Raw genomic sequence first — 23,874 nt, 5'->3', positions numbered from 1 at the left:
AATTACTTGAATTGTTGGGAAATGAAAAAAGGTTTAAGCTATAATGGCTTTTCATGAAGCCATCAAATATGTGAGCATATACTAGGGCTAGAAATAATAGGCTGAAGTCAGTGATATTCACCCAGGTCCATGGATGTAATTTCTTGGCAGAAGTCTTGTGTTTGAGCTTTCTTTGTTTACAGATTCCAAACTCAGCCAGAATAAAGAGTAGGACACTCAGATGTGGCTTTGGTTTAGGTAGTTGGAAAAGGAGGACTATTTAACATTCTTTTTCAGATAATATTCTTTGATACGGCACTAAAAATGGACAAATATGTGAAGGTTTTTAGTTTTTTTCTCATAAAAAATTATTTCCAAGATTATGACACTGTTTGGGTGCAGCACCAGAATTACCCAGGTCTCTGCCCCACGGTATTCATGAAGTTAACATGAGCCTTCCAGAGTCAGGAGTCACAGTCTCTTTCTTCCCCACCCAAATCATCCATCTCCTTTTCTTCCTCCAAGTCTTTTTTTTTTTTTTTTTTTTTTAATTTTATTTTATTTTTAAACTTTACATAACTGTATTAGATTTGCCAAATATCAAAATGAATCCGCCACAGAGCTGAGGACAGAGGACAGAAGATCTGGATGACATGAAACGTGGTTTATTTAGAAGTTCAGAATTGGTGGAAGGTGGTTAGTTCCTTTTTGGTCCTAGGCCAAGCCCTATACAATTTTAGGATATGTTTTAAATGGAGTTCATTATAGAGTGTCTCAGGTGAGAGAGTGAACTTCACCTCAATGAAAGAATTTTTTTTTTTCTATCAGATTTACCCACATAAGGTTGTTTCTCAAAGCTCAGGAGATAAAGGAAGATGCAAGATAGATTTTTATTGAAAGTAGCTTAAATATAAGTTTGGCTTGAAAGGTACTGTTTATTTCATCATTTACAAAATTATACCTAAAGATAGTAAGTCAAATGCAAAAACATATCATACGACTATAGTTAACCCTTTTCCTTTGAAGGTAAAATCATTGAGAAATGTTTATTTTCCTTAATAAAATGTCTAATCCAAGTAAGGGTGCCTACAGGTAGTAAATTCACATTGCTTCCTCCATTGCTTCTCTCGCTTAAACCCACAAAGTCTTGCTGAACTTCACATCGCTGAGTTGCGGGCCTTCACGTGGAGGCAGAGTGGCATTCGGGTCTTACAGGTCCAGGGCCCAGTGGACAGAGAGGCTCTTATCCTCCACGCCGGCCACCATGTCTTCCACAGCATCCCAGTCAAGCTTGCTCAGGATGCTGCCTGTGCTCTCGGACAAGCTCTCCGTGCCACCTACCCCCAAAGGAGCCTCTGACTTTTCTTCAGTTGGTGAGGAGTCCTGTCAAATTGAGAAAAACAGTGAATTGTGGTCCTGAGGAAAAAAAAATAAATGGCACATGAGCTAAGTTTTCCAAAGGCCCTAGAGCTGCTCATCCACCAAAGAGGGACGGAAACGTGAAGAGGACCAGGGCTGTCACTGCCCAGCACATCTGGACTGGCGATGGGACGAACGAACATCTCTTGACACAACCAGACGCTGGCACGAGGCCTGAAGAGTAGACAGCGGACTGTCGCACCTCGAGTACAATATTCTGTTCTTACATTTCTGTTGTGTTTTGTTTGGGTTGTGTTTTTTTTTGTTGTTGTTAAAAAGAAAATACGCAGTCAAGGAAAATTCTGAAAGACAAATGCTGGAGTATTCAGCCCAAAGTGTAGATGCTTTGAATCACAACTTCAAACTGACCTAACAACCCTGAAGTACGTCTACATCCCACACACACACAAATAAGTAAATATGCAAAGAAAAAACCCTTAAGAATACAACTAATCACCAGGCAAACCGAAACTTGGAGTAATACATACCTGTAACAGGGAACTGTGACTCTCGTGGAGAATCGCACGGATGTCTGAAGGTACCAACCACGGGCTCACCACAGTCTCTTCTCTCTCATACTCTATACATACTTCCTTGGTTTGAGGCGCGAGCCCAGCACTTTTGTGACTTTTTATACACTGCTGACAGGGAGCATCGGGGCCTTTCCAGGAAAAAGAACAAAGCATACTTTAGGACTGATTCATTGCTAAGTTTGTTCCTTATTGTGACTCTTACTGTCAAATCCAAGGCAGCCAATCTCATCTAATATTGGAATCACAAGGTCTGCTTGGCTTTAGGATTCTAGCAATTCCTGTTCTGTTGGTGTGAGAGAAGGAAACTGAATTCTGGCCAACTCTTTAACTTTTTATTTTACATTGGAGTATGGTTGATTAGGAAAGAAAAGTGAAATCGCTCAGTCATATCCGACTCTTTGTGAACCCATGGACTACCAGGCTCCTCTGTCCATGGGATTTTCCAGACAAGAGTACTGGAATGGGTTGCCATTTACTTCTCCAGGTTGATTAACAATATTTGAGTAGCAATTAACAATGTTTGATTAACAATATTGTGTTAGTTTTCAGGTGTATACCAAAGTGATTTAGTTATACATATACATGTATCTCTCACATCCATACATGACCACTGGAAAAACCATAGCCTTGACTAGACGGACCTTTCTTGGTAAAGTAATGTCTCTGCTTTTGAATATGCTATCTAGGTTGGTCATAACTTTCCTTCCAAGGAGTAAGCGTCTTAATTTCATGGCTGCAATCACCATCTGCAGTGATTTTGGAGCCCAAAAAAATAAAGTCTGACACTGTTTCCACTGTTTCCCCATCTATTTCCCATGAAGTGATGGGACCAGATGCCATGATCTTCGTTTTCTGAATGTTGAGCTTTAAGCCAACTTTTTCACTCTCTTCACTTTCTGCCATAAGGGTGGTGTCATCTGCATAATCTGAGCTATGGCTATGGTTTTTCCAGTAGTCATGTATGGATATGAGAGGTGGACTGTGAAGAAAGCTGAGCGCCAAAGAATTGATGCTTTTGACCTGTGGTGCTGTGAAGACTCTTGAGAGTCCCTTGGACTACAAGGAAATCCAACCAGTCCATCCTAAAGGAGACCTGGGTGTTCATTGGAAAGACTGATGCTGAAGCTGAAACTCCAATACTTTGGCCACCTCATGCGAAGAGTTGACTCATTGGAAAAGACCCTGATGCTGGGAGGGATTGGGGCAGGAGGAGAAGGGGACGGCAGAGGATGAGATGGCTGGATGGCATCACCGACTCGATGGACATGAGTCTGGTTGATGGACAGGCCTCCGGGAGTTGGTGATGGACAGGGAGGCCTGGCATGCTGCAATTCATGGGGTCGCAAAGAGTCGGACACTACTGAGCGACTGAAATGAACTGAACTGAACTCAATTCATGTATCTGCTCTTTTTCAAGTTCTTTTTTCATTTAGCTTAATAACACTGAGCAGAATTCCTTGTGCTATACAGTAGGACCTTGCTGGTTATCTATTTTAAATATACAGCAAGTGTGTATATGTCTATCCCAGACTCCAAATCTATTCCTTCCCACCATTTGCTCCACTGGGGGACCATAAATTCATACTCTAAGTCTGTGATCCTGTTTTGTAAATAAGTTCATTTGTGTAATTTATTTTAGATTTCACATTTAAGTGCTATCATATGGTATTTGTCTTTCTCTAACATACTTTGCTCAGTATAATTTCGTCTATCCACGTTGTTGCAAATGATGTTTCATTTATTGTTGCAAATGATGTTTCATTCTTTTTAATGGTAAGTAATATTTAATTGTATATATGTACATTTTCATTATCCTTTCCTCTGTGATGTACATTTGGGTTGCTTCCCTATCCTGGCTATTGTAAACACCGCGGCAGTGAACACTGGGGTGAAGGTATCCTTTTGAACCATGGTTTTCTCCAGATACATGCCCAGGAGTGGGATCACTCAATCATATGGTAACTCTATTTTTAGTTTTTTAAGGAACTTCCATACTGTTCTCCATAGTGGCTGTACTAATTTACAGTCCAACCAACAGTGTAGAAGGATTCCTTTCCCCCCACAACCTCTCCCAGCGTTTACTGTTTGTAGACTCTTTTGACAATGGCCATTCTGCTAGCTACAAATCATTGTAGCTTTAATTTGCATTTTTCTAATAATTAGTGATAATGAGCATCTTTTCATTTTTTTAAAATTTTCTTTTCTTTTTTTTTTTTTGGTGGGACCATGCAGCATGTGGGATCATAGTTCCCTGACCAGGTATAAAACCACTGCCCCTGCATTGAAAGTGGAGAGTTCCCACCACTGGACTACTAGGTAAGTCCAAGCATATTTTCATGTGCCTACTGGCCATCTGTGTGTCTTCTTTGGAGAAATGTCTGTTTAGGTCTTCTGCCCATTTTTGGATTGGGCTGTTTATTTGAAATTGAGCTATGTGAACTGTTTGTGTATTTGGAGATTAACTCCCAGTCGATCCTATTGTCTGCAAGTATTTTCTCCTGTTCCATGGGTTGTCCTTTCATTTTGTTTTGGCTTCCTTTACTGTGTAAAAGCTTTTGAGTTTAACTAGGTCCCATTTATTTCCATGACTCTAGGAAATGGATAGAAAATGAGATTGAGGTGATTGCAAAAAGTGTTCTAAGTTTTCACCTAGGAGTCTTACAGCATCCAGTCTTACATTTAGGTCTTTAATCCATTTGTGTTTACTTTTATGTATGGTGTTCTAATTTCATTTTTATATATCTAGCTTTCCAGTTTTCCCAGCACCATTTATTGAAGAGACTGTATTTTCTCCACTGTACAGTCTTGACTCCTTTGTCACAGATTAACCAACAGGAGGAGCATAGCTTTACCTCTGGACTGTCTGTCCTGTTCCACTGATCTATGTTTCTGTTTCTGTGCCAGTACCATACTGTTTTGATGACTGCGGCTTTGTAGTATAGTCTGAAGTCAAGGAACCTGATTCCTCCAGCTCTGTTTCTTCTTTCTCAGAATTACTTTGGCCATTCAGTGTTTTTTTTGTATTTCCATACAAATTAACACTTTTTTTTTTGGTTCTAGTTGTGTGAAAAATACCATTGGTAATCTGATAGGGATTGCACTGAATCTTGGAGAAGGCAATGGCAACCCACTCCAGTATTGCCTGGAAAATCCCACGGACGGAGGAGCCTGGTAGGCTGCAGTCCACGGGGTCACAAAGATTCGGACAGATGAATCAGACATGACTAAGCAACTTCACTTTCACTTTTCACTTTCATGCATTGGAGAAGGAAATGGCAACCCACTCCAGTGTTCTTGCCTGGAGAATCTCAGGGACAGCAGAGCCTGGTGGGCTGCTGTCTATGGGGTCGCAGAGAGTCGGACATGACTGAAGTGACTTAGCAGCAGCAGCACTGAATCTATAGATTGCCTGAGGCAGTAAAGTCATTTTGACAATATTGATTCTTCCAATTCAAGAATATAGCATATCTTTCCTTCTATTTCCATCATCTTCAATTTCTTTCATCAGCATCTTCTAGTGTTCAGGCGTTTGCCTCCTTTTGTTGTTGTTCAGTCGCTAAGTCAGGTCTGACTCTTTGCAACCACATGGACTGCAAGACGCCAGGCTTCCCTATCCTCACTATTTCTTGGAGTTTGCTCAAACTCAAGTTTGAGTGGATGATGTCAACCAACCATCTCGTCCTCTGTCATCCCTTTCTCCTCCTGCCTTCAATCTTTCCCAGAATCAGGGTCTTTTGCAAAGAGTCAGCTCTTTGCATCAGATGGTCAAAGAACAGGAGCTTCACCTTAACCAGTCCTTTCAATGAAAATTCAGGGTTGATTTCTTTTAGGATTGACTGGTTTGATCTCCTTGCTGTCCAAGGGACTCTAGAGTTTTCTCCAGCATCACAGTTCAAAAGCATCAATTCTTCAGCACTCAGCCTTCTTTATGGTCTAGTGTCACATCCATAAATGACTACTGGAAAAACCGTAGCTTCAACTATGTGGACCTTTGTTGGCAAAGTGATGTCTTTGCTTTTCAAAATGCTCCCTAGGTTTGTCACAGCTTTCCTTCCAAGGAGCAACCATCTTTTAAATTCATGGTTGCAGTCACCATCTGCAGTGATTTTAGAGCCCAAGAAAATAAAATCTGCCACTATTTCCTTTTTTCCCCCCACCTATTTGCCATGAAATGATGGGAATGTTAAGTTTTAAGCCAGCTTTTTTACTCTCCTTTTTCACCTTCATCAAGAGGCTCTTCAGTTCCTCTTCACTATCTGCCATTAGGGTAGTATCATCTGCATATCCGAGGTGGTTGATATTTCTCCTGGCAATCTTGATTCCAGCTTGTGAGTCATCCAGCTCAACATTTCACATGATGTACTTTGTATAAAAGTTAAATAAGTAGGGTAATAATATACAGCCTTGACGTACTCCTTTCCCAATTTTGAACCAGTCTGTTGTTCCAAGTCCAATTCCAACTGTTGCTTCTTGTCCTGCATACAGGTTTCTCAGGAGGCCTCCTTAGGTACATTTTTTATTTCTAGGTGTGTTTATCCTTTTTTATGCTATGGTAAATTGGATTGTTTCCTTGATTTGTCTCTCTGATCTTTCATTGTTAGTATATAGGAATGCAAGAGATTTCTGTGTATTAATTTTGTATCATGCAACATTATCAAATTCACTGATGGGCTCTAGTAGCTTTCTGGTGGCATTTTAGGATTCTCTACGTCTGGTATCATATAACACTTTTACCTCTTTTCCAATTTTGGATTACTTTTCTTCTCTGATTGCTGTGGCTAGGACTTCCAAATCTATGTTGAATAAAAGTGACAAGAGTATGCATCCCTGTCTTGTTCCTGATCTTAGAAAGAATGCTTTCAGCTTTTCACCACTTAGTGTGATGTTAGCTGTGGGTTTGTCATATATGGCCTTTACTCCCTGGTAGCTCAGATGGTAAAGAATCTGCCTGCAATGCAGGAGACCCAGGTTTGATCCCTGAGTTGGGAAGATCCTGTGGAGAAAGGAATGGCTACCCACTCCAGTATTCTTGCCAGGAGAATTCCATGGATGGAGAAGCCTGGCAGGCTACAGTCCATAGAGTTGCAAAGAGTTGGACACAACTGAGCAACTAACACTGTCATGTTCCCGCAATGCACACTTTTGGAGAGTGTTTATCATAAATGGTGTTGAATTTTATCAAAACCTTGTTCTACATCTATTAAGATGATCGCGTCTAGTCAAAGTTATGGTTTTTCCAGTGGTCATGTATGGATGTGAGAGTTGGACTGTGAAGAAAGCTGAGCGCCGAAGAATTGATGCTTTTGAACTGTGGTGTTGGAAAAGACTCTTTGAGAGTCCCTTGGACTGAAAGGAGATCCAACCAGTCCATTCTGAAGGAGATCAGCCCTGGAATTTCTTTGGAAGGAATGATGCTAAAGCTGAAACTCCAGTACTTTGGCCTCCTCTTGTGAAGAGTTGACTCATTGGAAAAGACTCGGATGTTGGGAGGGATTGGGGGCAGGAGGAGAAGGGGACGACAGAGGATGAGATGGCTGGATGGCATCACTGACTCAATGGACGTGAGTCTGAGTGAACTCCAGGAGTTGGTGATGGACAGAGAGGCCTGGCATGCTGCAATTCATGGGGTTGCAAAGAGTTGGACATGACTGAGCGACTGAACTGAACTGATGGCTTTTATTCTTCAACTTGATGTATCACACTGATTTGCAGATATTGAAAAATCCTTGCAGAGACTGGTTTAAGATGGTAGAGCAGAAGGACATGTGCTCATCATCTTCTGAGAGAGCACCAAAATCACAACTGTTGAACAACCATCGACCAGAGGACACCGGAACCCACCTAAAAAAGATACCCAATATCCAAGGACAAAGGAGAAACCACAACAAGATGGTAGGAGGGGCACAATCACGACAAAATCAAATCCCAAACCTGTGGGGCGGGCAACCCACACACTGGATAACAATAATACCAAAGAAGTTCTCACACTGTTGTGAAGGTTCTAGGCCCCACATCAGGCTTCCCAGCTTGGGGCTCTGGCAAAAGGATTGGGAATCCTCAGGGCATCTGAAGGCCAGTGGGATTTGATTAAAGGACTCCCACAGGACTGTGGGAAACAGAGTCCACTCTTGAGGGCACAAACAAAACCTTGTATGCACCAGGACCCAGGGGAAAGGAGCAGCAACCCCACAGGAGACTAAGCCAAACTTGGCTATGAGTGTTTGAGGGTCTCCGCAGAGGCATGGGTCAGCAGTGGCCCATTGTGGGGACCAGGGCATTGGCAGCAGCAGTCCTGGGATGTGTGTCTTGGCGTAAGTCCTCTTGGAGGTCACCATTGGCCCTACCATAAAGCCAGGAGATCAAATTGATCAAATTGCCAACATCTGCTGGATCAGGAAATCATCTGTTTCTGCTTTATTGACTATGCCAAAGCCTTTGACTGGTGGATCACAATACACTGTGGAAAATTCTGAAAGAGATGGGCATACCAGACCACCTGACCTGCCTCTTGAGAAACCCTGTATGCAGGTCAGGAAGCAACAGTTAGAAATGGACATGGAACAACAGACTGGCTCCAAATAGGAAAAGGATACTCAAGCCTGTATACTGTCACCCTGCTTATTTAACTTATATGCAGAGTACATCATGAGAAACGCTGGGCTGGATGAAGCACAAGCTGCAATCAAGATTGCTGGGAGAAATATCAATAACCTCTGATATGCAGATGACACCACCCTTATGGCAGAAAGTAAAGAGGAACTCAAAAGCCTCTTGATGAAAGTGAAAGAGGAGAGTGAAAAAGTTGGCTTAAAGCTCAACATTCAGAAAACAAAGATCATGGCATCTGGTCCCATCACTTCATGGGAAATAGATGGGGAAACAATGGAAACAGTGTCAGATTTTATTTTGGGGGGGCTCCAAAATCACTGTAGATGGTGACTGCAGCCATGAAATTAAAAGACGCTTACTCCTTGGAAGGAAAGTTATGACCAACCTAGACAGCATATTCAGAAGCAGAGACATTACTTTGCCAACAAAGGTCCGTCTAGTCAAGGCTATGGTTTTTCCAGCTGTCATGTACGGATGTGAGAGTTGGACTGTGAAGAAAGCTTAGCGCCGAAGAATTGATGCTTTTGAACTGTGGTGTTGGAGAAGACTCTTGAGAGTCCCTTGGACTGCAAGGAGATCCAACCAGTCCATCCTAAAGGAGACCAGTCCTGGGTGTTCATTGGAAGGACTGATGTTGAAGCTGAAACTCCAATACTTTGGCCACCTCATGCGAAGAGTTGACTCATTGGAAAAGACCCTGATGCTGGGAGGGACTGGGGGCAGGAGAAGGGGACGGCAGAGGATGAGATGGCTGGATGGCATCACCAACTCAATGGACATGAGTTTGGGTAAACTCCGGGAGCCGGTGATGGACAGGGAGGCCTGGTGTGCTGCGATTCATGGGGTCGCAAAGAGTTGGACACGACTGAGCGACTGAACTGAATTGAAAGCCAGGAGACTCCAGGATTGGGATGCCTCAGGCCAAACAACTAACAGGGAGGAAGCACAGCCCCACCGATCAGCAGACACTTGGATTGAAATTTTACTGAGCACAGCCCTGCCCACCAGAGCAAGACCCCCATTTTCCCCACAGCCAGTCCTTCCCATCCAGAAGCTTGCATAGGCCTCTGATCCTCATTCACCAGAGGGCAAACAGAAGAAACAAGAATTATAGCCTCCAAAACAAAAACTACAATCACGGAAAGCTAACCAAAATAAAAAGAAATAGGATTATGTCCCAGATGAAGGAACAAGGTAAATCTCCAGAAAAACAAATAAATTAAGTGGAGCTAGGCAACCTTCCATAAAAAGAATGTAGAATAATGATAGTGAAGATAATCTAGGATCTTGGAAAAATAATGGAGAAGATGCAAGAAATGTTTACCAAAGACCTAGAAGAATGAACAGAAATGAACAGTAGACAAGAGGGAATCCATAGCAGAATAACTGAGGCAGAAGAACAGGTAAGTGACATGAAAGACAGAATGGTGGAAATCACTGCTGTGAAACAGAATATAGAAAAAAGAATGAAAATAAATGAAGACAGCCTAAGAGACCTCTGGGACAACATTAAACACACCAATATTTGCATTATATGGGTCCCAGAAGAAGAGAGAAAGGACCTGAGAAAATATTTGGAGAGATAATAGCTGAAAACATCCCTAACAGGAAATAGTCAACCAAGTACAGGAGGCACACAGTCCTAGGCAGGATAAACTCAAGGAAGAATAATACACTGAGACATATAGTAATCAAACTGACAAAAATTAAAAGCAAAGATAAAAATCTAAAAGCAAGAAGGGAAATAAAGACAACATACAATGGAAATCCCACAAGATTATCAGCTGATTTCTCAACAGAACCTCTACAAGCCAGAAGGGAATGAATGGCATGATATATTTCAAGTGATGAAAGGGAAGAACTTTCAACCAAGAACACTCTTCTCAGCAAGATTCTCAATCAGATTTGATGGGAGAAATCAAAAGCTTTCCAGACAAGCAGAAGTTAAGAGAATTCAGCACCATTAAACCAGTTTTACAACAAATGCTAAGGGAAATTCTCTAGGCATGAAAAATCCTTGCATCCCTGGGATAAATCCCACTTGATCATGGTGTATGATCCTTTTAATGTATTGCTGGATTTGGTTTGCTAGTATTTTGTTGAGTATTTTTGCATCTATGTTCATTGGTGATATTGTCATTTTCTTTTTTTGTGTGCCATCTTTGTCTGGTTTTGGTATCAGGGTGATGGTGGCCTCAAAGAATGAGTTTGGGAGTATTCTTTCCACGGCACTCTTTTGGAATAGTTTCAGAAAGACAGTTTTGTTAACTCTTCTCCAATTGTTTGATACAACTCACCTGTGAAGCCATCTGGTCCTGGACTTGAGTTTGTTGGAAGTTTTAAAATCAGTTTCAATTCAGTACTTGTGATCGGTTTGTTCATATTTTCTATTTCCTGATTTAGTCTTCAGAGATTGTACCTTTCTAAGAATGTGTCCATTTCTTCTAGGTTGTCCATTTTATTGTCATATAGTTGTTTGTAGTAGTCTCTTATGATCCTCTGTATTTCTGTGGTGTCCACTGTAACTTCTTTTTCATTTCAAATTTTATTGATTTTAGCCCTCTCCCTTTTTTTCTTGAGTCTGGTTTATCACTTTTGTTTATCTTTTCGAAGAACCAGCTCAGTTTCATTGATCTTTTTCAACTGTTTCCTTCATCTCTTTGATTTATTTCTGCTCTGATCTTTATGATTTCTTTCATTCTACTAACTTTGGATTTTGTTTGTTCTTCTATCTGTAGTTGCTTTAGTTGTAAGGTTAGATTGTTGTTATTTGAAGTTTTTCTCATTTCCTGAGATAAGACTGTATTGCTGTCAACTTCCCTCTTAGAACTGTGTCCCATAGGTTTTGGATCACTGTGCTTTCATTGTCATTTTTCTCTATTTCTTGGTTTCTTTAGGGACCCATTGGTTGTTTAGTAGCATATTGTTTAGCTTCCACATATTTGTGTTTTTTTCCAGTTTTTTAACCTTGTAGTTGATTTCTAATCTCATAGTGTTGTGGTCAGAAAAGATGCTTGATATAAATTTCAATTTTCTTAAATTTACGAAGGCTTGCTTTGTAGCCCAGCATATGATCAATCCTGGAGAATATTCCATGTGCACTTGAGAAGAATGTGTATTCTGCTGCTTTTGGATGGGATGCTCTATAAATATTAGTTAAGTCCATCTGGTCTAATGTGTCATTTAAGAACTGTGATTATTGATTTTCTGTCTGGATGATCTATCCACTGATGAAAGTGGGGTGTTAAAATTCCCTACTATTATTGTGTTATTGTCAATTTCTCCTTTTATGGCTGTTAGTATTTGCCTTATATATTGAGGTGCTCCTATGTTGGGTGCATGTATGTTTGCAATTGTTATATCTTATCTTGGATTATTATGTAGTGTTCTTCTCTCTTGTAATATTCTTTAAAGTCTATTTTGTCTGATACGAGTATTTCTACTCCACCTTTTGATTTCCATTTACAAGGAGTATCTTTTTTCATCCTCTTACTTTCAGTCTGTAGCTGTTCTTTCTATTGTTCTAAGGGTATGTGAGGAGGCCACTCCTCTGCATTAGTTTGCTCAGCTTAAGATGGGGATAAGAGTTGCCCTATCAACCTGGCATTAACAACCTGAGAGTTAAAAGGAGGATGAACGTGAAACTATGTTTTAAATTGTGAAAAGTAACAGCAGTTGAGGGATGGGCTGGAGGAGATGTCAGGAATTGAGATAATGAGTTATAATTTCTTTCTCTCTAGCTGATCAGAGGAGAGCTAATTTGGCCATACTTATGGGTCTATGTGCTCTATGGCTATGTGATCACAGCACCTTCCTGACTACTTGTTTTTAGGTTGAGCAGTACGCTTATTAAGCCCATTACCACCATCCAGCCACACTCTTCATACTAAACTCTGTATTTGACATTTCTAAGAGTGATTTATGATTTAAAAATTTTTAGTATTAAGCCCCAGAACTTTCTATCCTTTATCCCATACCTTTTCGGATGATAACTGGAGATTGTACAACCTTTCTAACCGCCATTTTGGCTGCACCAGCTTTTCTCTGTGTGGTAAAAGTAGCAGTTTCTACAAAGACAGGAAAACTCCTTCAACTTTCCGTATGTATGTGTAATTTTTCATCTTTCAGGTTGTAAATTCACTGACAGAAATCTGATTAGTAGAGGCCCAATGGCTCAGCAGTAAAAAGTCCACCTGCAATGCAGGAGACATGGGTTCAACCCCTAGATAGGGAAGATGCTCTGGAGGAGGGCATGGCAATCCACTCCAGTATTCTTGCCTGAAAAATCTCATGGATAGAGGAGCCTGGTAGGCTACAGCTCATGGGGTTGAAAAGAGTTGGACATGACTGAAGCAACTGAGCACAGTAGAAGATGGCTGATTTGAACCAAGAAAGCAAACCGAAAGTGTAGCTGAAGGAAGGGAAAGTCTATTTTGAGGCTTGGGATCTCTATAGGACAACCACAGACCTTTCTCATCTGGCACATGTGCCTCAGCAACATCTCTGGCAACTGGAAAATCCAGGCATATAAGCCTATTCCCAGTGGAATACCTAGGCAAAATGCCAAGAGAATGATCAATTAAGGGTTCTTAAATTCCAGGATTGGTAGCATCCATTTACTGTATATGTTATTGAAAATATTTTACTTATAATCCTCAACAACTCTATGAGGCAGATTTTTAAAAACATATCTGATGACACAAAGTAAACAAGGGAGCTGGGCTATGAACCTGGACGATTTCAAAGGCTAGACCCATTATTTATGCCTATAATGCCTCTCAGATACTTATATAGTCTCTATATATTGTTTTTGATAGACTAAACTATAAAACAAGGGGAAAAACAGACGCTTACCTGTAACAGTTTGCACACAGGGCTGAATAAAACAGCCAAAAAAACCACTGTATACTGCTTTATAAAAGACAGATAGCAACATATATAGTCAAACTCACAAGTATTTTCAGGAAGATTTCTTTTACAGAAGAACTTCAGGGAATTGTTAAATTTTGATGGATCCACACTTCTCATCTGTACAATGACTAAACTTGCCCCGGTGGGGTCAAGTTGACTGTTTCATTGACTGGGTTTCTCCATTGCCTCTGAATGCTGCCAGGGGAACGGCTGGTTCTGAGTGTGGCAGAGGCAGTCAGGAAGGTCACTGTGTTCACAGTCCCTCAAGCTGCCTCTACTACCTTACCTTTCGAGATCTAGGGAAGCTAAGTGACAGGCCCCTGGATAACAGCTAGTCATATACTGTTCTATGATTACTGTGTAAGTACTATAATATCTGCCCATTAATATACTTGAATAATAATTAGCTTATAAATAGCTATTTTTAGGCAAAAAACTAGATAGCCTTTTCCCCCATTTATCTGATTATTCAATTATGCTAAAGCTTTTGACTGTGTGGATCAGAGCAAATTGTGGAAAATTCTTCAAGAGATGGGAATACCAGACCACCTTACCTGCATCCTGAGAAACCTGTATGCAGGTCAAGAAGCAACAGTTAGAACTGGACATGGAACAATGGACTGGTTCAAAATTGGGAGAGGAGTACGTCAAGGCTGTATATTGTCACCCTGCTTATTTAACTTCTATGAAGAGTACATCATGCAAAATGCTGGGTTGGATGAAGCAGAAGCTGGAATCAAGATTGCCAGAAGTATCAGTAACCTCAGATATGCAGATGACACAACATTAGTGGCAGAAAGGGAAAGAAACTAGAGAGTCTCTTGATGAGGGTAAAAGAGAAGAGTGAAAAAGTTGGCTTAAAACTGAATATTCAAAAAATGAAGATCATGGCATCCAGTCCCATCACTTCATTGAGGATAGATGGATAAAAAGTGGAAACGGTGACAGATTTTATTTTCCTGGGCTCCCAAATCACTGCAGATGGTGACTGCAGTCATGAAAATAAAAGATGCTTGCTCCTTGTAAGGAAAACTATGACAATCCTAGACAGCATATTAAAAAGCAAAAAGACATTACTTTGCTGACAAAGGTCCATAGATTCAAAGCTATGGTTTTCCAGTAATCATGTATGGATGTGAGAGATCATAAAGAAGACTGAGCGCCAAAGAATTGATGCTTTTGAACTGTAGTGCTAGAGAAGACTCTTGAGAGTCCCTTGGACTGCAAAGAGATCAAACCCGTCAATCCTAAAGAAAATCAACCTTGAATATACGAAAGACTGAGGCTAAAGCTCCAATACTGTAGCTACCTGATTTGAAGAGATGACTCACTGGAAAACACCCTGATGCTGGGAAAGACTGAGGGCAGGAGGAGAAAGGGTGCCTGAGGATGAGATGGGATGGCATCATTGACAAAATGGACATGAGTTTGAGCAAACTCCAGGAGATAGTGAAGGACAGGGAAGACTGGTGTGTGGCAGTCCATGGGTTTACAAAGACTAGGACATGACTTAGCAACTGATACCACCACCACCACAAGATGAAGAGAGTCTTGCTACCCTCAAATCATTTAGTCTATAATGGGACAAAACCAACTTTATACATAACTACAACATAAGACCCATTGCAGCAGTGCCTCACAAGGGGCAGAAACACTGAACTGAGGATTCAGAGAACAAATAAAAAAACCTGATTTGTTTGTTACCAGGGCTACTGTGCTGCTGAGCTCAGTCGCTCAGTCATATCCAATTCTTTGTGACCACACAGACTACAGCCCACCGGGCTCCTCTGTCCATGGGATCATCCCAGCAAGAATACTGGACTGGGTTGCCATTTCCTCCTCCAGGGGATCTTCCCGATCCAGGGATGAAACCCCCGTCTCCTGCACTGGCAGGCAGATTCCTTCCCACTGAGCCACCTTTGGGACGTCCCAATGCTACTACTATTTGTCTCTACTGTTCACACCACTGTGCAAGCTAAGTGTTAGCCAATTCAAAAATGAAAACACAGATGTTAAAATCATTCCATCAGGTTAGAATAGCTAAATAACTGAAATTAGGGATGTCTTCCAAGACACTGGAAGGGTATCATTACGGTAATAAGGGGAAATTTCAGTGTTGGAATGGGAGCACACAGCATGTGTTTGGAAAACAAGCCTGCAAGTGTCATGGGTTATCTGGATTTTATGAAGGAAGGAGGCTAAGGAAACCGACGGGGAAGACACCTTGCAGGCTAGGGAGAGGGTCTGGACTTATCTGCACAGGCTGGGGGTTACTGAGGACTTCTGCGTACCTCGGCAGCAGGAACACCTCATCAAGCATAGCTCAGCAAGAGGAGGCACGTAATGGATCCAAACGGGGCCAAGGTCTCAGCCCAGGCAAGTGCAACGTAACATTACAAGCCTAACACTGGACAGGTCCAAGAAAAAAGATGTATTTCCACATAATCCAAGACTTTTCCATATGACATTAAGAAACCATGATTCAAGTTTAAAATCCTCTCCAATTCTGGATATTTAATTTTTGTAAATGTATAACTTATAAAATTAAAAAAAAAGTTTTTAAAGGTTACTATTTTGAAATTCTAGTTTTAAAAAGAACAGTTTTCTTATTGTAATCTGTCACCCAAAATCAAGAGTTAACAAAATTATAAAGTTTTATTTAAAGGATTGTGATTTATGGAAACTCCAATTTTCTCAACTGAGGCAGCATACTAAAGGTCACGTTTTAGATGTGGCCCTGACTGGGTTTGAATACAGACTCTAACACTTCCTAGATATCTGATCTTGGGGAGTTATTTCAATTTTCTCTGCCTTAGCTTTCTGATGCTTAAAATGGGAACACAGTACTACCTTTCTAACAGAGTTGTAATTCTAATAATTAAACAGAACCTGGCTCACTAGTTATTATTATACAGTCTTAGCTGTATATATTTATACTACATGTTAGCTATGATTATACATTTTTAAACAAATAAATATGTTTTACTTTAGTAACAAAAACCCAAATATGGCAAAATTAATTAAAGGAAGGCTAGTCCAGGCCAGGACACTGGAGTGGGTAGTCTTTCCCTTCTCCAGGGGATCTTACCAACCCAGGGATCGAACCCAGGTCTCCTGCATTGCAGGCAGATTCTTTACCAGCTGAGCTACCAGGGAAGCCCACCAATAAATAAATAACAGATATTGTATGTTCAAATATGGAAAAGAATATTCAAAAATGGTAAAAACATATTATTTCCATCTGAACCTCTTCTATTCCTCCTCTATGATATATCCATCCTGTAATCTATTAGAAGTTGATTGTAAAAATGCCTACATCTTTAACCAGACACATCAAAGAAACTGATTCCCAAATAAGTCATATCACACAGAATTAAAGGCCATTAGTTTATGAAGATTCCTAGGGTCTTCTCATTTCAAAGTAATAGAACAAATAATAGAACAAAATTCCAGTACAGCTAAATCTTCATCAATCTCTTGCATTCTCTTGAAATGGGAACTGCTTTTAACTGAGATTTAAAACTTTTCACTAATGAAAACACAACTCTGGAACCAAGAAAGAATAGGTCCAAATTACACAAGATAAAAGAAAGCTCTCAATCTTACCACGTGGCCAAGGTGAGCCTTGAGATTGCCCGCAAGGTCTCCCCTTTTGGGTATAACTTGGTTTGGTGGATGTATGTCTGACTTTTCCAGGTCTGTATATTGGAAAATTGTGACCATGCCGATTCTCTCTGAAGTAGAAATCACATAATTATATTCTAGAATCTTCTATCAGTGATTTATTTCAAAAATCCAAATTCCAGCTCAGATTAATACATTCATTTGACTTGGCTTATTCTGTACCTCAGTGGTCATTTAGTGTATAGTAACTTATACCTCAAAGTTTACTCATTTTTTTCCCCAAAGAAATTAGTTTTTAGTATCTAATCATTTCAAAAGCTGTATACATTTGCCAGTTATTTATGTATTAAATAGTGTGCATTATTCTAAGAAATATTCAAAGAGAATCTCTGCTATTTTGATTACACTTCAAATTACACACAAGTAATATGATTACATCTAGGTTGTGTTGGGTAGCATTTCCTCTAGGTTCTTAAGTTACAAGATCATGTTTACAAACCTAATCAGTTATTTTGTCAAAGGTGGTAATTTTTAACAACATTAAACTGCTACTTCATTTCCTCCTTATGTGTCACTAACAAATTTTGTGTTTGTGTGCCATATGAGAAACTTTACTCTTGGGTGCTTTTCTTTAGCATCCATGTTTAATTAATCTTTGCCTACTGAACTGATATCCAAACTGAGTGCAGGTCATTAATTTAAGAAACATGATAGTATCTACAACTGAATCAGCAATAACTGGGAGGGGACAGCAGAAGAAGCAGTAAGCTGATGAGGACCATCGTTTTCCTACAAGAGTGGAACCAACTGGAGAAACAGGGAGAGCAGCTAGGAGGCAAATTACAGAAGGAATGTCACAAAAACTACAGAAAGGAATAAAACAGGATTGAATGGATATAAAAATTGTATTAGGCATTCAGAAGTGCTTTGTTATGTCTTACTTAGACATTTAATGCCATTTTTGTCCTTTTCCTTGCTGATTCTATAAACTATTGAAAACTAATGATGGCACTGTTTCCCCCTTCACTTTATTACCATATTTCAGAGCAAACACACTGAACCTGAGTCCCAATGGTGCTCCACACTATCATGCCTGGCGTTATCTTGCCAAATGGCACGCCAAACCTCGTCTTACCCTCTTGGAGAAGGGGAGTGTTGCCTTCTGGGAATCTGAGCTTTTCTGGGTTTGTTAGGCAATGGTTTCTGAGCAGCTGCTGGAAGTTGTACTGATTCAGATAACAGTTCATTCATCAGAGTGTATGCTTGTGAGATTCGACGACTATAGTGGTCTGAGAGTAGCAATCTTTAAAATAAAAAATTAAATAACATTTAGTAAGAGAGTCCCTTTCGTTTCATATTTCTAGAGGGAACACGGTGTTTGAAGACCACCTAGTAGTGATTTTCTTCAATGCAGTTCAGTGCAAATTCAAATGTCAGATTTCTGAAAACCATTAGGAGGTATTATTAAAGGCACCTGTGGGGTACTTAAAAAACGCACACACGTATTTGGATTGGATTTCAGAAATAAAGTTATAAAATTTGAAAGCAAATTCCTAAAAAGGATAGTGGAATCTACTTATTTTCCCTGCAGTTGTCTCCCATACTTTTCTATTTATCAACAAAAAGGGACTACTGTGAAAACTAGAATGCCTAAGGCACTATCTATGGTCTCAAGTGAGTGAGAGAGAATGATTAGGGTATAACTACCAAACTCACCTGTCTTTTTCATGCTTCATCTTTTGTCTCAGCCTGATTTCCCTTGAAGTCATGTAAAACTGCACAAGAAATAACCAGTTAGTTCATTACCATTCAGTTCAAATAATTAAACCATTACAATCCACTGAAAACATGAAAATTCCACTAATAAATTTTAATAGGAAGCTAAAATATAATTTTGCTATTTAGGAACAGTATAAAACAATGTCATATTTGATGAAGGTTCCTACTCCAGCCCAAAACATGAAAATGTTAAAGCATCACGTAATTAAAATAAAATCCAATTTAATAAATAGAGTACAAAGTCTACTTTAGCAGCTAAATTCATATATTTCCTTAAAAGGACAGATCCTTATCAACTACAACTTAAAATGGAAAATAGGAACATTTAAGAATGGAGACACCTATATTTTGTACTCTGTCTTGTGATTAATCTCACCAAGAGCTTGGTTGATACAAACAGAAATGAGTGAGACATTCAAAACCATCATTTTAATGTTTTAAAATGTTTGCCAGAAACCTACTACAGTAGGTTTATTGTGACTTGTAAACTCTTCAAAATGCACGTGACACAGGATAAACTGGCCAACATCAGCTATAAATATGTCTTATTCCGAAATATTAAGAGTAACTGTTGAATTACTAATGAGGGTAAGTCCTTTCACAGGGACGACTGTGTATATAAAAACATACACAGAGAAGTGAATTCACTTTCTCAAGGTCCTATATAGTAGTCAATAATAAATTCAATGTTTTATTGATTTCTGATACAAATGTAAATCTTAAATTACATTAACCCCTCACTAGTTCCCTACCTTTACCCAAATAGAAACTAAAAATTTACCTGCAATACTGAAGGAGATGTCACAAAGTCTAAGAACGAAATAGTCCCAACACCCTCAGAGTTAATTTATTCTAAATTTGGATATAATTCTAACCATCTGGGGTATCTGCCTGGCTGATGGGAGGGTGATATGGGAACTCACCCTCCATGGGGTGGAAGAATACACATATATACACGCACTGAAAGATTCCGGTCTTCAAGTAGCTCTGAAGGTCATTATCATGTCTCCAGAGCTATCAACAAAATGTTATATAATGTCAGCATGCCTTCTACAGACACAGGTAAATAAATGACGTTAAGTAATAGTTCACCTACTTTTGCACATTTGGTGCTTAAATGTGACAATCTTTCTTGGAAGATTCACTTATTTTATAAAATGTATTTCCCTAATGATGGTGAAAAAAATGAAGTATTATATTTATTTCAGATTACAAAGTAAAAGATACACTATAATCCAAATGTAAATGTGACTTGCAGAGTTATGTAATCATCCAAGTAATACTGCCTTATTTCATCTTCTGAAGAAAAACACTTCTGACCTAGCCATGGTGATATCCATAGTCAGGACTCGGTAAACAAATGTTGACAGTTTAAAGGAAAGCTGAACACACACAGAAGTGCCACTGTTCTGCTGGTACACGACTGGACCATACTTTAAAAAGCTTTTTTTGTAGACAACTTACAGAGAGAAAATTGATTTTTAAAATGCCTTTACTACACACATAGTCAAGTTGTTTGACTGCAACTGACTTTCATCGATAATTAAAGGAGTGACTTCAGTGTCACCCAGTCCCTTGATCTCTTCATTCAATGGTTAAAATGTTACAGCCATAATTAGCCTCAGGGAGAAAAAATATTTAAGACAGTTGAATAAAACATGGTTTGTAGTTCCTTGCTACATTTTGTTAAGGTAATTTCTTAATTTTCCCTGACTTAAGTAAAATGCTGACTTTTCTATCAAATAATAAATGATTCCAAATTATGTTCATCCTTCTCTTGAATACCTGCCAGGAAAAAGTTATGCATTTTCTGTGATAATTCCATTACCCTTGATACTGCAGACTTACTGGGTTATTCCTGGGGCAGAAAGGATCATGCTCTTGCCCTCTCTTCTCTGCCAGCTGATTTAAGTACTCTGCCATTCTTTCTTTTCGTTTTCTTTTCATCCAGACTTGAATCTCTCTTCTCTCCTTCTCAGTTCTTTGTGGACGTCTACCAGAGGGATGCTGAATCCTGAGGAATTTAACCAGCAGCGCATCACTTGATGTTAAATTGTTATGGGGATAGTACATGTATCCCACTGTTCACTGCAGCACTATTTACAATTGCCAGGACATGGAGGCAACTTGAATGTCCACTGGTAGATGAATGGATAAAGAAGATGCGGTACATACATACAATGGGATATTACTCAGTCATATAAAGGAATTGAGTCAGTTGTAGTGATGTGAATGAATCCAGAGCCTTGTCATACAGAGTAAGTCAGAAAGAGAGAAACAAATATTGTATATTAATGAATATATGTGAAGTCTAGAAAAATGGTGCTGATGAACACATTTGCAGGTCAGGAACAGAGGTACCGATGTGGAGAATGGACCTGTGGACACATTTGGGGAAGGAGAGGTTAAGATGAATTGCGAGAGCAGCACTGATGGATACACACCACCATGAGTACGCTGGGCAGCTGGCGGAAAACAGCTGTCCAGCACAGGGAGCTCAGCTCAGTGCTCCGGGATGACCCAGAGGGGTGGAATCGGGGTAGGGTGGGGACAGGGGTGGGAGGGAGGCTCCAGAGAGGGAATACATGCATACATATGGGCTTTCCTGGTGGCTCAGACAGTAAAGAATCTGCCTGCGATGCAGGAAACCTGGGTTCAGTCCCTGTGTTGGGAAGATCCCCTGGAGGAGGGCATGGCATCCCACTCCAGTATTCTTTTGGGTTTTCCTGGCGGCTCAGATGGTAAAGAATTCACCTGCAATGTGGGAGACCTGGGTTCGATCTCTGGGTTGGGAAGATCCCCTGGAGAAGGGAATGGCTACCCAGTCCAGTCATATGCTTTGATGTCTAGTCAATTTGCTCCAACCTGTCCCCTGAAATCCACTGACAAAAATCTCAGGTCACCAAGAGCCTCTTCAGTCTTCCTCCTACTAGACTTCTCTATAGTATCTGGTGCAACTGGCTTCTTTCTGCTTTAAACTCTCTCTTACCTGGGTCTTTTTCTCACTCTCAAAACACAACACAGCCTCTTATACTGGGCATCCTTCTTCTCTGCTCACCACCAATATGAATGTTTTTAAAGGTTCTGTTTTGGATTTCTTCATCGATCTATTCCTAGACCATCTCAATCACTTCCAAAACTTATTACACAGAGATGACTTCTAAACTGGAGCCCTCCTGGATTCAGATCTGGCCTCAGGTTCCTGCCCAGGCTGTACTTCCCAGAGTCCAACCTGAGCTAATGAGGAGCATGGCAGCGATGCTGTGGCTGGCCCCAACCTATAAGAGACAGGACTCCTCTGAAGTTGTCTCTGGCTTGATGTCTCACCACTGACCCAGCTGAAGCTTTCCTAGAACCACACTGTACTCTGGACTTAACTGACTCAGCCTTGTCTCCTCCACAGGGAGGGGCCAGACTTGCACTGTGGTCTGATGCCTCACTTCTGATTTTCTTCCTCTCAGGCATTTTCTCGATACAGCTTTTGTACATCTAATCCCATCCTGGCTTCTACACAAACAGTACTAACAGTGGCCCAAGAAAAAAGGTGGTGTGAGACAGCAATTCAGGGCCGACTCGAAACACGCAGCATGGGAAGAAGACACCATCCAAACATGAAGATGGGTTATGGACAGAGACAATGTGGTTTTACACTAGACACCTGCTTTTCTTCTGGGAGTCTGGACTCTCGGGATGCGCCAGGCAGAGAGTACCCTATCCAACCAACCCCCAATGAATCAATAAGCCAAAAGGTGTATGTATCCCAAGGAAGCATCAGTAGAAGAGGCAGCCTTTATTCTATCAAAAACCAGTTCATGGCCCAGGAAAGGCAACATGGAAAAACATTTTAACATAATGTTCCAAGAAAAGCTATTTAAAATGTATTCTAAAGGTTCATGTCTAGGGTAAAGTACTATGAACTAAATTATTAATTACTTTAAGAAGAAACAGGATTATATTTATGTTGTACTCAGAGTGATAAGACCTTCAGAAAACTCAGGATACAGACGTGCTGTATTAGTTACAGAAGCCAGTCTATGATTGTTGGAGGAAGGGGAGGAATGACACATAAACATCACAAATCTATTAACAGAGAAAAAAAATCTATGTAAGCTTTGAATCTGTTTCCTAAAAAATCACCAAAAATGGTCATTTTTTAAAATACTCTTAAACGATAAACATTTTAAACAGGTTAAAAATGAATTATTCAATGATTACCTGGAGATGCTCCTAGCCTGTTGCTCTGTTAGGCCGAGCTCTTCACTGGAAACTCCATCTTTTGTTATAAGGTCATTGATAATGTCTGCAATATCAGTCAGTTCACTCATCTGGAGTGGATCTACCGAAACACTTCATTCCCAAATGCAATATGAGAAATATAAATCAGTATCCACAACTTACTTATATTAAGCAAAAATAAGCATTTAAAACTACACTCTCCAAGAGCATAAATGAACAAAAAAAAATGATAAGAATATAACTAATTTCATTCTATTGCTTTAATCTCATTAATCCTCAGTGGAAAAGCATAATCATGAGTAATTGACAACTTCATATGTACTCTCAAAGGAGCAAAAGTAAGGCCTAGAAGACAGCTTCTAATCTGTCCTGCCTACTGCAATTTAATACATATGCAGTAAAACAAAATGCAGCAAATACTCTACCTACCTACTCCAAAACAGTAAGAAAGATACAACATAACAATCATCAGTTTCTTAAAAGATTCCATTCCCAATGGGAATTACATTCCTTTAATCCACAAAAAATATATAGTGTAAAGTTTACATACATATGAACAACAAAATTTCCAGAACATATGATTTGTACCTAACTGCAAGTAAAACTACAAATTAAGATAGTTACCTTTCAAATAATTCATCACTGTTATTCACACCTTAAAAAAAAGAAACATTACTATCAATTAAAATTTCAAGTTAGTTATTTTTTTCTATTTTAAATTATTAGCCTGATCTAGAAATTATATGTCCAGAAACTGAAATATTTTTAAACCTCCATTTGGTGG

General features: G+C 39.8%; 1 protein-coding gene across 7 annotated transcripts in view; it reads right to left on the bottom strand.

Annotated features, from left to right (window-relative positions):
- Nucleotides 1-850: 850 nt before the first annotated feature.
- Nucleotides 851-23,874, bottom strand: part of CPLANE1 (ciliogenesis and planar polarity effector 1) — a 115,718-nt gene continuing 92,694 nt past the window's right edge. For 5 of the 7 annotated variants that reach the window (XM_025270592.3, XM_025270594.3, XM_025270595.3 and 2 more), the window contains exons 46-54: nt 23,715-23,745; nt 23,070-23,201; nt 20,703-20,868; nt 18,792-18,850; nt 18,211-18,378; nt 17,058-17,185; nt 12,518-12,607; nt 1,887-2,059; nt 851-1,362 (exon numbers count right to left, since the gene is read on the bottom strand). In XM_025270592.3, coding sequence (XP_025126377.2) covers nt 1,189-1,362; nt 1,887-2,059; nt 12,518-12,607; nt 17,058-17,185; nt 18,211-18,378; nt 18,792-18,850; nt 20,703-20,868; nt 23,070-23,201; nt 23,715-23,745 — 1,121 coding nt within the window. In that variant the 3' untranslated portion in view covers nt 851-1,188. Of the gene's footprint in view, nt 1,363-1,886; nt 2,060-12,517; nt 12,608-12,794; nt 13,092-17,057; nt 17,186-18,210; nt 18,379-18,791; nt 18,851-20,702; nt 20,869-23,069; nt 23,202-23,714; nt 23,746-23,874 lie in introns of those variants that run through there. The other 2 variants (XM_025270596.3, XM_025270597.3) reach the window with 2 other exon arrangements.

The sequence above is a fragment of the Bubalus bubalis genome, chromosome 19 (assembly GCF_019923935.1).
Source record: "Bubalus bubalis isolate 160015118507 breed Murrah chromosome 19, NDDB_SH_1, whole genome shotgun sequence".
NCBI classification, from domain to species: Eukaryota; Metazoa; Chordata; class Mammalia; order Artiodactyla; family Bovidae; genus Bubalus; species Bubalus bubalis.
Note: the sequence above shows the minus strand (reverse complement) of the source record. Positions and strands in the feature narration are given on the sequence as shown.